This window comes from Drosophila virilis, chromosome 3, assembly GCF_030788295.1.
Source record: "Drosophila virilis strain 15010-1051.87 chromosome 3, Dvir_AGI_RSII-ME, whole genome shotgun sequence".
NCBI classification, from domain to species: Eukaryota; Metazoa; Arthropoda; class Insecta; order Diptera; family Drosophilidae; genus Drosophila; species Drosophila virilis.
Window position 1 is genome coordinate 15,513,772 of NC_091545.1, and position 18,054 is coordinate 15,531,825.

General features: G+C 40.2%; 1 protein-coding gene across 3 annotated transcripts; it reads right to left on the reverse strand.

The window, feature by feature from the left end:
- Positions 1–7,168: 7,168 nt before the first annotated feature.
- Positions 7,169–13,721, reverse strand: LOC6624603 (organic solute transporter alpha-like protein). 3 transcript variants are annotated; one of them, XM_015175142.3, is made up of 4 exons: positions 13,654–13,721; positions 8,863–9,351; positions 7,441–8,175; positions 7,169–7,375 (listed from the first exon to the last, which is right to left on the reverse strand). In XM_015175142.3, the coding sequence occupies exons 2-4, from the start codon at positions 8,993–8,995 to the stop codon at positions 7,266–7,268; spliced, it is 978 nt and encodes a 325-aa protein (XP_015030628.1). In that variant the 5' UTR covers positions 8,996–9,351; positions 13,654–13,721; the 3' UTR covers positions 7,169–7,265. The 3 variants fall into 3 exon arrangements, with proteins under 3 accessions (XP_015030628.1, XP_070064229.1, XP_032290674.1); XM_070208128.1 differs by lacking the exon at positions 13,654–13,721 and adding an exon at positions 13,406–13,525; XM_032434783.2 differs by lacking the exon at positions 13,654–13,721 and having other exon boundaries at positions 8,863–10,735.
- Positions 13,722–18,054: the final 4,333 nt, after the last annotated feature.

The window sequence follows — 18,054 nt, forward strand, 5'->3', positions numbered from 1 at the left end:
ACTTCTAAACAAACACGCGTCTGTGTGGGTGCACAAACATTCCACTAGTTGAAAATTAAATGGATTTCTATTTGGATTTGCTGGCATTCGGGTCAGGCCAACCACTTGACATGCTCTCTCTGGCAAGTGTATAAAAGTGCGTTAAAGTGTAGATGACGACCAGCAAGCGCACGCAGAAATGTCCCTTTTTCGAGTGGGCCAACCCACCTACGCACCACTTGGCCCTGGGCCCTCGGCACTATGACAGCGACACCGCTGTCAGCATGTGACTGTCAGGCGAAGTCTTGAGTGTGCGTAATGATTGTGGCAAGCAAACTGAGTCAACTCACTCTGTCAACTCTCATTCTCATATACCCTACACCCAATGAAGCCACCCAACCAGCGCCTGAGCCACTTGTGAACCTTCTGAAGCACCACCTAGGGAAAATAGTGTTAATGATGCTGATCCCTGTGCATACGCCTGACAGCGTCGAGTCCTTAAATGGCTTTTGTCACTCTTGCCTTCCATCTCTTACTCTATATCTATTTGGTCAAGTGCTTAAAAATTTTATGACCATGTTGCGTACTTCAAGTGACAATTGTTCACGCAGTCACCATGAAGTTTAAACAAGAATTGGGCCAGCTAAAAATGCTCACTTGAACGAAAGTTAACGTTCTGTATCTAATTATATAAAATTGTTTTAGCCAACTGAAAGACCATACTATAAAAGGTTGAAAAATGGGGAGAACAAAATAGTTCACAATTATCTGTATAAAATGCTATTTAACATAAATGCAATAGCATACTCATTCTACTCTGCTACTACTCTTCTGCATGCCCTTCTGTCCGATTCTCATGAATTCAAGTAGCCCTCACAGTCAATACTGTTTGGATAGTAAGTGAATTAAATCCTCTTTCTTCTCCCTTTTTCAGGTAAGTGTATACCTAAGAGACTAGGAACCGTCTGCAAATGATTGTGAATTGTCAGGTAAGTACATGTTTAGATATTTATTTACAATTCATAAAATCGAGAATTTATGTTAAGGCAATTCAGAATTGATCACGGGTTATCTGCCTGTCAATAGTATATCACAAAGACATATCACTTTACAAATCCAATTGAGCATAAATGTAACTAAAAGTAAGAACAATTGAAATATTCAATTAGTATTATCATAAAACAATCAGCTTCAGATTTATATCAATTCGAGTCATTAATAATGAATTTTTCGAGGCCATAAATACTTTTATCCCTAAGAGATACGAGTTTCTAACTGCGACTGTCTAAATACCTACGTGCGTTTGTGTGTGCATATTAAGTATACACAGCGTTGTCCGCCACACATTTTCCTTGCTTGGCTAGCATGTGTTTGCCATGTCCGGTCAATAGCCTTTTGCCGCGCCCCGCATTCGATATTGTAATAAATTGCTTTTGTGAAATTAAATTGATTGCTTTGATCAACTGCGCCTCGCCTACAAACCGTAAGCGGCATTTGAGCACGAGTGGAGCCAAGCAACATGTGGCAGATAGAGAAGCAGGTGGCGTCCATTTAACGACAGCAGCGGAGGGCATCGTTTACCTGAGCGCCCACCTGTTCAATACACATATATTTACCTATGTCAGCATTCCCCTCTTCCTGCTGCCGACTGGTTGTTTATTAGACTGTCTGCCTGATTTGTAACGCCTCTGTGGTCGCTGGCCCCAGTCAATATCGAAATCCCTCAGGGAGCCCAACTGGCTGGAGTGTAATTAGGGTCTGCATTTGTGACTTGGATATCGATGAGCCTGTTGGGTCTGGCATAAAATTATAAATTAATTGTCATAAGAAATAATATACAAAAGAAATTTTAAGCCATGTAGGAAAGACTATATTAAAACTACAGGCATTGACTGTCCCTTTATGAAAGATATCTGATAGTTCAATATTTCGACCAATTGTGCCAATTATCTTAAAAATGAAACATCAAAAGCTATTACCATCTGCTGTCGGGCCTTCCAACACGCCTGTGCTTGTAATTGGACAGCTATTTAATCATTTATCCAATCAAACGGAATTCAAACAATGCCCATCAGGCAGCTCTGCGCTGAGGGATTGTGCCATTCAATTAAGCAGGCATTCGCTGAGGCTGCAACTTTGTCTGCATCTTAATGCAGGCAGCCATCAGCCATCAGACTGCAAACTGCAAACTGGCTTTCTGTCGCCTCCGCTCCACGAACCGTCCCAACTTACACTTGGGAGCATTTGACAAGCGTCTCGTGTTAGCAGCGCCTTATGCCTGCCTGCCTGTGTGTGCTGCATTAGCCCGGGGCTTTAGCCGAGCCACTCACACATGACACCACATGGCATTGGATTTGAATGGGAATGTGAATGAGGATAAGGATAAGAATGGAGCTGGGAATGTGTATTTGGCAGACGTTGAGGCTGTGGCCCAAGTCTCTCGCCTGCTTGTCACTTATGCAAAGTCCCCTAATGGAGGAATGGCAAGGTGTAAAAATAAATAATAAAAAAAAGATGAGAACAGCAAAAAAGCAACGCAGTGCAGCAGCACCCAGAGACGGAGCTGGTGTTGGAGCTGCCTTAACACGAACAGATGCCAGCGTTGCTTAGTCGGTTTTGGTTTTGTTTCTGCTGCCGTTACACACAAATGCTCTTTAAGCGGATTTGGCAGCGCTTTACTTGTTTGCCATTGTTAAACTGAGTGCTCAGCATAAGGCCGGGCCGAAAGAACAACAGGCCCGTTACCCAAACTTACAGACAAATGCCCCCGGCCAGCTGGCTTAGAGGTAAACGGCTGCTAAAGTCGAGCTTCAATTGAACACATGTATACCCTGCAAAAATAAGCCTAATCAGCAATAGCTTAAGCTGCAAAGGAAAACATCGTAAAATTGTTCCCCTAACAATAAAGCACAAACTCAACAGGCAGGGAGAAGAATGCTGCGAGTCCTGCTTTAAGCTCGATTGCAGCTGGAAGTCAACTTAAAACTGCAGTTTATGGCTTGACTGTGCTTTTATGATGTTTCAAGCTGATTTTTAGCAGAATTTATATGAATACATCGGAAATTGAGTGTTCATTTATCAAAGTCGCCTTATGCACTTAAAAGAATACATAGATTAAAATCCCTTTTTTTGTTACGCTTTTCACTGGAGTGTGCAAAGCCCTGTTTAATTATGCCAAAACATGCGCAAATATTTTTCTTATGTTCCGAACCGGCGCATTAATTAATTTAAGGCGCCTGTGCGGCTCCGGCGGCTTAAATGTGTGGCCTGCTGTGACTTTGGCCGAAAAAGTCAACGTTCTAAAAAGTTTTTAATTAAATGATACAAGCCGTGTTTGCCTAATTTCATAACAGCAGCGGGTAGTATAAGAATTGTACTCGGTTCGGCCATGCTCTGCTCTTTGTAAAAAAAAACAGAACTTTTTTATTGGACTCTTGTAAGGACTATAAGCCCAACGCAGGGGCTTGGGCAACGTAACAAAGGGATCTATCGAAATATCGGAAACAAAAGCTAACGAGAGATACATTGCCCAAAACAAAAGTATAAAATATCAAGGCAAATGCGGCCAAACGCAAATGCAAATATATTCAAATTTCCGACCGCCATTCGCTGAAAGTCAAAGCCACATTTCCTGCGAAACGTTGCCTAAAAAAAAACATTCATTTATGACAGTATTTTAATTAAAATTTTTAATAACCTGTAATGTATAAAAGTTGTGTTTCAATTGATTGCCGACAACACCAATAACAATTAATCCGCACCGATATTATCTGTAGCCCGATTTTCATGAATTGAAGTACGGATTGCAGGGACAGGAAATGCAAGGAAAAGTGACTGCAAGAGCGCAGATGAGGTAAATGATGTTTTGATGTTTGTTAAGTAAGACAGGGGAAAAGTGTAAAGGGCATAACAGCATTATCAGGCAACTCTCCTTTTTATAGGCGTGCACACAATTGCAATTCTTATAGTAAAAATCCTTACGATGTCTTAAGTCCATAAAAAAGCAACGAATGGTTATTCAGGACTAAGAAACATAACCGATTTAAAGCAAAAGTTTCGCAAACTCCACAGTTATAATTAACAAAAAATTATAACGATATTTCGTGATATTTCTGCCCAGCTAACAATTTATGAAATCCCCAACAACAAAATACATTACAATGCTTAAAGCGTGGCATTTGTGTTGGGAAAAATCAAAACCTTGGCAAATCGGGACAAAGTTGAGCCTGAAATCAATCAAGCATAAGACACAGACGTACGCAATTTTACGGGGCTGACAGAGAACAGCACAAGCGAAAGAAAGTCATAAAACTTATTTACTTAGCACCAGCGAAATGGGCGAGCAGCTGAAGAAATCGACTCGAGAGCGGAAGGAAAGCCCTCGACAAAGGACAGGCATAAATACTCAAAATGCTGAAATAAACAAAAGACAGAAAAAAAAAACAAAGACGCGAGAAAACATAAAAGGAATAAAAATAAGTAAAAATAAAAACGCCAAGTCAAGTCAATAATCATAAAATGGCTGCAGAAGTTGCGCATCATCTGGGAATCTGTTAAATTATCTGTGAATGACAAATATTGTGTTATAATTTCTATTAGTTGAATTCAACAGCCGCACAATACGGCGTATGCGCATTATTTAATTTGTCTAAGTGTTTTCGCGCGCAAGCAGCCATGAAATTTATCTGCTCATAAGTCATGTCTAGAGTCCAATGTTGCCCGCACTAAGGCCTCATGGCGATACAATGAATATTCCAGTATTCCAGCTTTAAGGAAGCCGGCGTAAACAATTCATTGGACAAGCTTAAGCATGACCCTCTGCCCATCCGCCAACTGCTCGCCTTGGCGTCTAATGGACAGTGACATAAGACACTGTCTGACAGCTTCTCCATTTGTTTGTTGGTGTTGTTGTATTGTCTGATGTTGTGTCAGCTGATGGCCTAACGTGCTTGGACATGGCCAAGAGGCGTAGACAATGCCCGAAGCAGAAGCAGAAGCAGACGTCGCCATCAAGTGGGCGTCACAGTTTTTTCGTGCCGGCATTTTGAGAAAGCATTATCAAATTTTTTATTGCCAAGCACAAAAGTATGCTATAATATTTTATTAATGCTAGCATAATATCAAAATGGCGGAAACTCTGAGCTAAAAATATCAAATACAAATCCAACGATGGGAAACAATTGATTTGTTGATTTATTTCATATAATATGATGAAACTAAACCCAGAAATGATTTAAATAGCCACATTTGGTGTTCGCAGTGGTAAACAGTAAAGTTTACTCAACAATGCCAATCATTTGCCCCTTGAAATAGCTCTTGTTGAACTTTTGTTTCTTTTCTGGTGCAATTGTTCGCCTTTGCTGTGCTCTAATAAAAATTTTTAAGGGAAACTCTAACAAAAGCAAAGGCATATTTTTCGCTTTTGTTCGATAGCTTGCATTTTAATTAAATTTTTTTGCACACAAATTGTGTGTAGTACGCGCGCATATCCGTTGCAAAAATCCAATTTGAAATCAAAAAGCCGCACACGGATTGCATCCCCGCTGCCAACTAATCGGGATGCGTGCCGCGTACTCGTCTTCATCGTTGGCACTTGCAACTCATCAAAATGAGCAGCGGGTACTTAATCTGATTTACTTGCCTTGCCTGGCCGGGCCGGGCCGAGCCGGGCCAAGCTCGTCGACTCCTTGGCGAAGGAGACCAAGTAAACAAGCGTCTTCATAAAAACCGACAGCTTCGGTCCAACACAAGACACAAGAGCTGACAGTGCGCCAAACCAGCCGGGCGGGATAAGGGACTAAGGGCACGAGCTCACTGGCAAAGCCTTTTCATAGCTGTGCTCTGTGGCGTTGTGTACATCATAAAAGAACGATAAGATAACAGCGACCGACCAAGGCACTTGACTGCTGTGGCTCTATTCCCAGCTCAGAACGTGGAAGGATGCCATGCAGGGCATTATGTTTTGCGCAGGCCGTTTGCTACACATAAGTATAATTTCAAGCAAATATATGGGCTGGCCCGAAGCTCAGTGAGAAGCGTGCAAAATTATTGTTGCATAGTTTTGAGCGCAGCTTTAATTAAATATTTATGCAGCAAATTCTGTGCTACACTAGTACATAATATTTTGAAAGGGATTTCTGAATTACTTTCAAATTAATCTTAGTATTATTTTTTGCTAGGGTAAACAAGCTGCTTGGTTGGTCTAACGTCTTTTTGGACTGCACTGCACTAACTCACATTATTTATTTGATTTTCGTTGGCTGACGTTCGTTTCTTCTCAGCGTCTTTGGTGTGATTTATTTCGGCAGCGCACAATGTACTTTCTTTTCAAATAAATCATAAATTTCAACGCACTGCCGCAGCAACACGCAATTGTTGTTGTTATTGTTCTTGTCGTTGTTGTTGTATCTCGGCCCTTGGTCGCTCGTGTCAGCCTCCCGGCCTGCTTCCTACTTCCCCCTATGCTCAAGCGACGGCAATTGAGTTATCCGAAAAAAGGCTATCTAGCCGGAAAGAAAAAAACATACTTATTTATTGTATTTTTATGGCGCCTAGGCATTCGGCCTAAGCCGCATACAATTTTGTTGAAAAATGTAAAGCACACCCTTACGCCTCCCCCTGCCCCTGCACCTGCCCCTAGGGGCCATTGAGAATTATGAGCTAAACGCGACACGCGTGTCCTAGGAGCCACAGGGCCTGAGCTGAGCCGGACACAGAATATATCCAGGCCAGCCCAGGACAACACATGATGATTTGTGGTCGGCTATTTGGCCAACAAGGCAACTGAGATTCGACCCATTTCGTTTGAATTACAACGGCAGCAAAAGTGACACTGCGGGGCACAAGGATTGTTAACTAAATGCGACTAAAATGAACTAAATCAAGCTGATATTTGTTTAAAAACTACAATTTATGTTGTTAAAAAGGTTAAATTGATGTCCTTGGGATTAACTTATATTGGACTTTTAAGCCGAATGCTTATGTAAACTTATTTTACACAGGGGAGGCACACAGAGGAAATGTTATATATTTCATTGATCAAGATAGGATATCGTACGTTCTTGGTACTAAATGTAGTACAAAAAGAAGTCCCATTGCAATGGGCGTCCAGACATAATGCATCAGCCACATATATGAAGATCTTGCAAATTCCCTGCTCTCTGTAAACAAATAAAATTAAATTCTTAGCTGCTTTTTATTGTAATCTAATTTGTCTTTATTATTGTAAATTATCACAATCATTTGCTATAACTCTTGTCCCTAACCAACTGAAATCCACAATCCTTTCAGTTCTGATTCGATTCGTCGATTTGCACCTGAATTGGTGTCCGATAAGCACTTTGTGCCAGCATTGAGACCAGAACCATTTCGACCAGTATCAGAATATTGATGATGGCTGCAAATGAAATAAGTCCCTTTTTAGTTAAGTTACCAAACAAATTGCCCACTCTAAAAACTTACTCTGTTTGTGAATCGTATGATTGATGGGATATTCACCGCCCAGCTTGAAGGAGTTAAGCTGCTCGTAGAGTATCAAATACTGCAGCTTGCAAAGCATCACCACCAGCTGCAGGCAGAACATCTTCTTCCGCAGCTGATAGTCGCCGCGAAGCTTGGTAATCATGCGCACCGTGATTTGCAGAGACCAGGCACCCAATACAATCGACATTATGATGAAGGGTATGAAGAAGAACACCACCTGGCGGTACAGATCCCTATCACGATAATAGAGTATATTCATGATCAGCATTATGCTGCCCTGCCAGAAGGGCATCTGCCAGACCATGTACCGTGAGATGCACAGCTTCGCCTTCGTCGGCACCACCATGGGCAGGCATAGGCAGCAACAGCAGCACGGGGGCGTAGCCAGCGTAACTGGCTCGCCGGATGTTTCCTTCAAATAGTTTTGCTCCGAGTCGACGTAGCGAAAGAGCAGCGTGCGAAAAACTGGTCCGCCTATCATGAACATGACATGCATCACCGTGTGGCACATGAACCAGGAGTACGGCACCAGTATGGTGACCAGGGCCGCCACCGATATGATCGGATACAGACTGACCATCATTATGGAGGGTATCCTGAGCGGTTTGTTCAAATGACGACGCAGCCGCGATACGGTCGTCAGGTATATGGAAATGTTGAGTATGGTCAGCAATGCGGCTATGAAGATGGCCAGCGAGAGAAAGGCCGTCATGTCTGTGAGAGATAAAAAAATAAACAGGTTATTCAATTAGCTTCAGCTAATGGGTGAAGGGGAAATACATGCAGAGTATAACCATTAGCCACATACTTTTATCAGCTTTAACTTATCTTTATCTAAAATGCAGCAGTTAGTTTGAACGGTTTGCTTTGGTAATCAAAGAGTGAGATTATCGGGCATGCATAAGGGGTGTGCTCTTTAAACAAATCTAAGCTATTTTCGGACAGACTGCGTCTATTTGATGTTAACAGGCCAGACAGCAAGCCATAATTAACCAAAAATTAAAGACCATGTTCTTTAAGTTATTTTAAGGTAAAAGCAGCGGCTGTGTCAATAATAATTTAACTTTGAGGAAACTAAATACCTAGCAAAAGATAAATATTATACATTAAAACTCAACTTCTGTCCCACATATACACACATGTTTTCAATGTCTGCAATATACTGAAAGTTTTTACAAAATGTGGCAGACAGACCAAATGACCTCGTTATATAAATATATAGCTTTGTTGTCCTCTTGTCCTGGATATAAATAAATAAAAAAGCACTAACTAATATGCCCTAGCCGAGCATTTGAAGCGTGAAGCCTATTTGTTCACATCCCGCTTGACTTTTTAACTAAGTACACATATTTTGTATGCAAATGAGAACTCATTTGAGCTCAGCTTTTTAGTTTTACTCACGTGTATAATACTCTGAGAGCTTTGGATGGCTGTGCATGCTGATGGTGCGATTTCGCTGCAGTTCCAGTTCCAGAGCGACTTGCTCCTGCTGCTCCTGCAGTCGCAGTTGCTCAAAGTCCTCGCGGGAACTCATATTTCTATCACCGTTTGAGTGTGTGTGCGGTATGTGGACGTGTGTGTGTGTGTGTGTTTAAACGTATGGTAAATTCGAACTAGGGCAAGTTTTAAGCTGACGGCTTTGCTGCTGACTCTTGCTGGTGTTTTACGTTTGCTTTGTTTCACTTCAGTAAACCGCACTTCACATTTTATCACTGTACAAACTGGGCGAGTCTGTCTGTTAACAGATGCGTCTACTTATCCGGCGTGCGGCTGCCTTTTTGTTAGCACTCATAAATGTATCTCAAAGTTTGCACAATATTTTATACACCCGCAAGCGCTGCTGTGTGCCGGAGAAATCTTCGCATAACCAGAGACTACAATGCCAATTACCTAAAGGGAAACATACGAATTTCACAAGGAACTGGTTAATTTAGCTGGTAGTCCACTGAAGATTGCGTGAGGATAATTAAGAATTAATTTGGTTTAATGATGCTAAATAAAAGTCTAGACAATGGCGATAATCAAATGCAAAGCAATGACCCTTAGACAGAAAGCTTAGAAAGTAACATTAACTTTCGGCTTTCAGCTGTATAGAAAATAATTCTTTTTGTGCACAGAAATCCTGCCTCGTTTATAAACTCTTCTCAACTCTGTTCCCAGCTAACCAACCGTTCCTACATCCTTTTCTACGCCCATTTTCGGTTTGATTTGCCGTGCGATCCACGCGAATTGCTGATGCCGACTGAGAAACTGGTCCACGTTTCAGTTTGGTTTCATTTTATATGGTCATGTGATCTTTATAATGTCACAAAACATAGGCGCAGGCGAGTGAGGAGCATGTATAATAAATTACAGAAAACTATTCATTGATTTTGCATTTAAATAATTCAAGACAGCCCAACAGACTGGCACAAATAGACAATCTTAGACTAGCTCGCCCTTTCGATGGAGCTTGTTAGACTGCCAAATGCCCTAAGTATGCCGGGAAACAAGCTCTATTAGAAAAGCATAGAGCAAGAACAAATCTCAAAAAAATAAAACAAGCGCACAAAATTAAACGATGAGTAAATAATGTAAAAATGTGAATCACAAGTCACTTTGTGAATGAGTATTAAAACTAAAATTAAAGACAATTGCCAAACTTAAATCTTATCTGCTTGAATAGATTATATTTTGTTGAACAAGGTGCTCGAGGTTCAGAATTTCATTAGTTCCAAAGTTTCGCCAAATTTCATGTATGATACCTCATGCTTTTCATTCGGCTCCCAAGTTGTCCAAAAAAGTTGATAAGATTCATAATTTTTCGGAAGTCATTTGTCCGAAATGCTATCAACTGCCCGAGGCCAAGTGTCGAGATCAATTTGCTCACGTGCCTGCAAGATCGAAATGAATATGGACAGACATTTCTCATCGAGCAATTGACGATCATAGTGCTAATTATTATCTTTACAAGGAACCAATTGAACGTTTATTAATTTAATATTTCAGATCAATGTAAATAATGTCGGAGCAGATTCGCATCTTTCATCACTTAAGTGATGCAAAACGACTCGTTAATATTAATGTATATAAAGTATTACAACACTGAACCCCTTAACCGAAACAGACCAAGCGTTACAAACGCAACAACAATATGCAGAATGCCTTCATCAAATTTTGGGGGGGGCGAAAAATGCAAATCATAAACGAACCTCAAATTGTTGAAGAGTTTTTAACAAGCCGGTCGAGAAGAAGGCACGTGACTTGGCCTAGGGCAACCTACTAAGCCAGAGAAAGAAAGATAGAGGGGCTGAGAAGAGTGTGTGTGGGAGGGAGGGGGGGGGGGCATCACTCTGCAACTGGCTGTCTATCTCTGTCTCTGTCCGGCCGATGGCACCCAAAAAACAGGTTTCAAAACATAATCAACAAGCGACCGGGCATACTTAAACATTGCCTGTATGCATGTGTGCGTATATACATATGAATGCGTGTACATATGTATGCGTGTACATATGTTTATATGTATATAGCATGTGGTTTGAGTATCTGTCTGTCTTATTGCGCTGGTTATGTAATGAATTGTTGTTGTTTCTCCTTTTTTTTTTTTGTCGTCCGCTTGCAAACCGGCAGTAAAGACAGTCACTGTAATTAAAATATCCAACTGTTGCAGTAGCTTCAAAAGCAGCGCAAAAATAAAAAAAAAAAAAAAAAGAGAGAAGCAAACAACAACACGAAAAATCGGTTACTTTTACCCGGTCTGCGACCTTCACAAGCAGCTGACAGAAAACGTGCCGAAACGCGCTTCAAGTCGTTCGAGAATTGTGACATCAACGAATGCCACATTGGAAATGTAATCGGGCTTTGCTGCAGCCACTGCAGCTAAGTGAAAACTCAGTTAAGCAAATATTTAATTAATGATTAATTTACAACAGCCACATAAAATACTTGATTTGCTTTTGTTGCACAATTAGCACAGAACTCGATTTTGGCATTTAGCATCTTTTTTTTTTTTTTGGTTTTTGATGCGTAAACGAAGCGTCCCCAATAAACGTCATAAAATCATTTTTTGTTTCACATATTTGTTAACAACTTGCAAATGGCCAACGCACGCAAGCGGCAACAACAACAACAACAAGAACAGCAACAAATACAAATAACAATCATTGAAGAACTTAAGCGGGGCTATGTAAAACCAGACAAAGTGCTAAGTTTGCAAAAAGGTTTAAATATATTGTGGCAGTCTCCATCGACTTGATTAAACGTCTATAATCGATAAATTTAAGACAAGTCGTGAACGGGGATAGACTAGATCAACTCTTGGTGAAAATTGTGAAATAATTTTAATTATAAGAAGAAATCTTGGTAATAAATAAGATACTTTTTATTTCATATAAAAACAAATTTTATATAGCCCAACTCTTAAGTGGATAGAAATTTATTGAATTTCTTAACCGGAGCATGACGTGCCAAACCGACCTTAAAATGATTAGATGCCGTCAAAAATGGCACATAAATTCATTATTTACAGTCAAATAGAGCACAAAAACATGAAAGCTGAAAAAATACTCCCTTTCAGGCATTGAGCAACTTTTGGGCAACAATGAACGCCTATAAAGCTTGTTGAAAATTAAAAAATATTTATTTGCCAAGATGGAAAAGTTTTGCAACGCGCTTTTGGCCCACTTAACGGGCAAATGAAATAAGCCAACAAGTTTTAATACCGTGAAGTACTCATTTGCTTTGCCTGCTTGGCATTACTATGTCTGACAGTTGGAATACACCTTTATTTTCCCGACCATGCCACAAGCGAGATTAACAAAACAAAAAAAAAACCCATGACAAGTCTTCATCAGCTTCGTCTTCAGCAGTCGCAGCCTTGTCCCTCGGCTGCGGTTGCTGCCCCTCGACATGTACCAACTTTTTGCGCTCTGCTTGGGGCTTTCAAATATTTCAAATGACACACACGACAAGAGACAAAACAAATACACACAAAAACTGTTAAAGGCTGAAAGAGTAAATAATGAAAAGCACAGCAAAACAAAACGATGCACAACCTCACACAGTACCAACAAAAATACAGAAAATAAAATGAAATTATAAATGCGCGTACTCAAACTGAAGTTAAATGTTTGGCAATTTTCTTCGAACTTGAGCAAAAGTTATTCGCAGCGGTAATCGAAATCACAAAACATCCACAAAATCGAATTTCGATTATTGTGTGGCCACAACTCGACCTCGCGACCTCTCTTTAGGAATTCAAAAGGAAAATTCAAGGAAATCTCATATCAAGCTGGCCCCAGCAGGAGATTGTGCGCAAAAATGTGCTAAATATAACAACGAAGCATCCATTTGTTTTACGCCAATATTGCTGTTGTATAAGGAAAAGGTTTTATTCAAACTGCATTCCAAAAACAAATGCCAATCAGCTCAGCTTGCTGGAGGCTAACAAAATAAAAGGAAAATAACTCTCAATAATTGCAGCTGCTAACTAACATTTTTTCACAAGCCAACACGAATGTAATTACACTAGAAATAAATCAATTGCTGTGCTTATAATATATTCAGATAAATCTGAGCCAGAAGCTTTTCTAAATTTACAATCTCACAGAGATTGCATTGAACACTTTCATGCCCAACAATCAATGCTCAGCTGAATGTTAGTGCTAAATATATATATAAAAAAAAGACAAAAAATTGCAAATTCATCAACATTGACGCGATTTCTAACAATTACATTTAAATGGTCAACTTTTTTCTTAGCTATTGCATAATTCAAAACTCTCAATGGACAAGCCAAAAGGCACGCATTTCGCATAAAATTCACGACCTTGACCATCAAAAGTTGAGTTCACAGCCAAATAGTTTTGTCTGTGACGAGTTTTGTGCACTTTGCATTGTAATTGGCATTTAATTAAAGACATAAGCCAGACAAATTTTAATTAATTTAAAAAAATATATAACTTGCACATAAACAATAGCCACAGATTAATCAACTGTCTTTGTTTATAAATTTCAAGTCGAAACAATTAATTTCATTCAATTGAATAGTGCGAAAATGCAAATGATTTGTTTATTGACAAACTGTTTAGAAGCCAAAAAAAAAAACCGCCGTCCCGCCGGCCTATGTACTCTGCTCGAACCCGAATTGATTTTTATTTGAAATAATTTCGAATGCCATTTCCGCTCTCACTCTCACTCTCACTAATACAGCACCGTTTCGCTCTAGCTGTCGCTTTTCCGCGCCGTGTGTCGTTCGCTCGCGCGCTGGCCACAAACTGAACTCAAATTTTGCTCAGCCCCAATGCCGATCACGAACGAAACAAAATATTATGCGCCCGGCCAAAACAGCCACAACACAAACAACAACAGCAACAACAACATTAATAATAATAATAATAATAGCACTCGCCGCTGACGTTGTTACAGCACCGAATTGGTTAACTGTCGAATTGGCGAATTGACGCACCGTCGAAATTACAAATTGACGAATTGTTGCAGAAATCGGAGAGATATATGTGCTAATCGCCATGTCTCCGAGAAAAGTTGTTGCCATTGCACGAAAATCCGGAAGATGATAAGTGGAAAAACTGAGCGTTAACCTGACTTGATCATAAACGGATTTGGCTGCAACTCGTCCAGAGTTTTTTTGTGAATGTACACCCATTCACAACTCACAAATCGCTGTTAAATCGTTTTTTATTAACGTGACAGATTCCGCAAGGCACAACCCAAAACTTTCGCACATGTAATGTATGAATTCATGTATTTAACATTTTGTTAAGTCAAAAATTTTAACGCAATCTTTGCATTGGCAGTGATAAAAAGAAGTGTTGACCCAATAATGCTCTAGTAATAGCAACGGGCTCGAACCGCAGATAAGGCCAACAAATTTCAAATAAAATGTGTTGCCAGTGGCAGATACTGATTATAACCCTCAAAAGTGACAGAAATAAAAACTAATTAATAATAAATAAAAATTAATAATAATTGTGGACAACGTTGCATATGATTTGATTATTGAAAAACGAACATGAAATCGATTATTATATTTATACGCCTATAAAGGATACTATTATTTTGTCATGAAGTATGTAACACATAGAGGGAGACATCTTTAAGCCCATAAAGTATAAATGTACTAGATGATATAGCAATGTTTGTCTGTCCATCCGTCCAATTGTCTGTCTGCCCATCTGTCCGTCTGTCTGTTTCTATGCGAACTAAGCGCTCAATTTTAAAGCTATCGCCTTGAAACTCAGCCTAGGTACATTTTGCTCTTGCGGCAGTACATATGCCGAAACCGGCCGTATCAATCAACTATATCATATAGCTGTCATGGGAACGATCCCTCGAAAAGTTGGTTCTGATGCGTAAAACCTTTTTATATCAAGATAACTTGACCAAATCCTCATATATATGCAAAATCTTATAAAAATCGCACCCTGCTATTGGAAAGATAGGCATAATAATAGCATCCTATAAGTAAAATACTCTGGATTCAAAGATATTTCAACAAAACTCATCTTCTAGCTGCACCAGTCTCACTTCCTTGCAAAAGGAAAATGTCTACAAGGAAGGTATTAAAGCTTCGGCATGCCGCGGAATTCCTTAGTTTATAGTTTTTATTGTTATCACTTTTAAGCAAAACAAAAGTTTATCTCTTTACATTGTGGCTACTTTGTTACACAAAGCATTGTAGAGCTATCAACAAATATTTAATGAATTGCTTTTATCACATAATAGAGAAAAAAAGGTTGTTGATTACTTAAAAGTTCTGGTGTTATTCAAGATCAACACTTTGTGTTAAAACTTTCGATTGATTGCAAAGTGGAGCAGCAATGTTTCTTCCGGTTGCAGCCCCGTTCCATTCAAAGATGAGCTTGGATTTTCTCCTCATTGCGATTAGCGCTAACAGTTCTAAAAGCTTTTGCTCCACGACAAACCAATTAACATGTCTGTCCCTGTCCGTGCGCTTGATACACCTGGCAACGGTCAACATTAGGCACTCCGATCTGAAATAAACGGGCGGTCGTGACATTTAAAGCCATGGAATGTAATTTGTAATTGCGCATCAATCAACCCGAATGTTTATCTGACACAGCAGTGAATAATTGTCGAACAGATGCGATTAAATTCATAAATTCACATGCTAGCACATCGGATAATTTATATTTAAAATGTATTGTGATTATGGCACACCCGAAATTGCAGAGCTGAGTCGAAAAAAAGGCAATTAACTTACATACACATAATTATGATTAGCCGCACATCCGTTAACTAATTTAATGAGCCGACCAATGAGCCTTTTTTGCCTGATAAAAATGTATAAAGCCGGCTGATATTAAATGCCAATTATAAAGCGCTTGCTTTGCGGGCCGCCCAAAAGTATGCTTTGAATTATGGCCGCGGGGCAACTGGCAACTTGCAGCTTTTTCATGGCACAAACTGCGGCGCCAACAACTCAGGCATAAAAAAAAATCTGTTTGGCCATGTGGCAATTTAAGTTATAATTTGCAAATAAATCTAATTGTGTGTGGCGGAGGGTCAACGCACAACGATATTAAAAAATAACGCAAACAATTTAAAACAAAAGTAAAAGTAAGCCAAGCAAAAAGGCTGCACAGTTCTTAAATTGATAGAGAATTAGAATATTATGCGAAGTGAGCAGCGAGAAGCGAGTAAACCAAAAATAGAATTAATTTAAATTGAATTATGTTCAAGGGACCCAAGTGGCGCTTGTTTGTGTTGGGTAGATGTCATGTGGACATTGCTCTTTGTTTCCGCACAGGACGAGGACGAGGCGTGTCTGCAAAACAAGCATCAAATAGTTGATATTTTCGAATGATGCTTGTCTAAGCGAAAGCAGTTATTGATATAGCACTAAAGGGATAAAAAAAATTGCATTTTAAATCAACTTTGCGCTCAAATGCAATCTCGTTTCTCTGTGCACTTTAACACAAAATACTTTCAACTGGCCAAAAAATATTACCAAATTGTCTTTGCTCACGCAATGCCCCTCCCAGAGTAGCCATCGCCACTTTGGCATCCTCTTACATTTGCTCTTGTTGTCGTCTAACAGTCATGATTGCTTTGGCAAACTGCCACCAATCTGCTGTTTCCTTACCCCCCCCCCCAACTTTCTCTCTCTTTTCTGCTCCCCTCTTTGGATATAGCCAGTGGCTACATCAGCTAGCATCGCTTTGTGGCGCGACGCGGATTTTAGGCGCTCGCGGCGCTGCCTTTGAAGCTGGCATCTTCAATGTCGCCGACATCAACGCCTTGCCACAACGACGGCATCCCATGTCAGTTTTTATTTTCTGAGCAAATAGGGAGCCATGCAATGCTTTTTAAATGCCAAAATGAACAAGTAGGAGTGTACTAGTCGGCTGTGGCCGAACAGAAGATATCCTGTAACGACCAGCTGAAAGCTACTTGAAAGTGCGATTTTAAAATGATTGTAATACTGGGAAGAAAGTTTTATAATAGTCTAGATTTCTCTTTACTAAACATGAAGGTGTATATCATAAGTTATTTCTAGTTCTTATAATCTTCAAGTTGTGCTCAAATAAGCCAATCTTAAAAGTCGACACCTATTGATTTTAGACAAAAGGCACAAGCTTCAGATAACTTGCGTCTCCAGTTCGTATTGTCGCAGAGTCTGTTCCACCCATTTGCACGAGAGCCATTGTCAAGGGTATATAAGAGAAACAGAGAGCAATAACTACAAAGAGCAGCCAGTGGCCGCAGCCGGCTTTGCCTGAGGCTGACTGCTGCTGCTTGTTCTTATGCTCCTGCGCTGCTGCTGCTACTGCTGCTGCTTCCTCTGCCAAGTCGTCAACGCTGTTGTCGTCGTCTTCATTTCAACTTTATCCTTTCGCGAGCCTTTTTTATTTTTGTTTTGTTTTTTTCGACTGTTGTTTGCTGTTTAACGAAGCAAATCAACAAATTGTAATGATGCCGGGCGGCGAAGACTGTTCTGCGACGCTTGCACTTTTCGCCGCGCCCTGCCCCCGCAAATTGGCCCCTACGCCTCCTGAGCTGAATCTGAATGTTAACCCAAGCCCGCAGTCCTTTTTGCATGGCTCGCTCCACTTGGGACGCACTGTAGCGTAAAATGAATTGAGACATTCATTTCGAACCCAAAATAAAAACGAAAAAAAAGAAACGAAAAAAACCGCAAACTGAGAACCCTTGCAAACTTTTCCAACAACTAGTCAGGCACTACGGCCATTACCACACATGCACACTCATAGACACTCAAACACACACACTCACACACACAGAGAAGAGCACAAAGCTGTGAATGCAAAAGTGGCAAACGTTTCACAGCACTCAGCAAATGCTCGGGGGCTGCTGTTGTGCATTCAGGTGTGAAGTTTTTGGTCGGCGCACAAAAGTATGCTACAATTAATTAAATCATGCAAAGGTTAGCGCAACTTTTGAACACGACATGCAAGTTGGACGTCAGCTGCGAAGGGGCAAGAGTCTGGTTATTGTGTGTAGACAAGTTCAATGTCGTCTTTGAGTCCTTGTCAGCCTGTCAGATAGTAGTTGGAGATTGTCTAATCGATATTTATATTTGCTCTTTGTAAAAGGTTTTTGCAATTTGCATAC

What these genes read in the sequence shown, in the direction of transcription:
- LOC6624603 (XM_015175142.3), bottom strand. Translation starts at nt 8,995, where the DNA reads ATGAGTTCCCGCGAGGACTTTGAGCAACTGCGACTGCAGGAGCAGCAG. An exon ending in GCTCTCAGAGTATTATACAC is followed by an intron (nt 8,176 to 8,862) that starts GTGAGTAAAACT and finishes TATCTCTCACAG; the next exon opens with ACATGACGGCCTTTCTCTCG. An exon ending in TCATACGATTCACAAACAGA is followed by an intron (nt 7,376 to 7,440) that starts GTAAGTTTTTAG and finishes TTTCATTTGCAG; the next exon opens with CCATCATCAATATTCTGATA.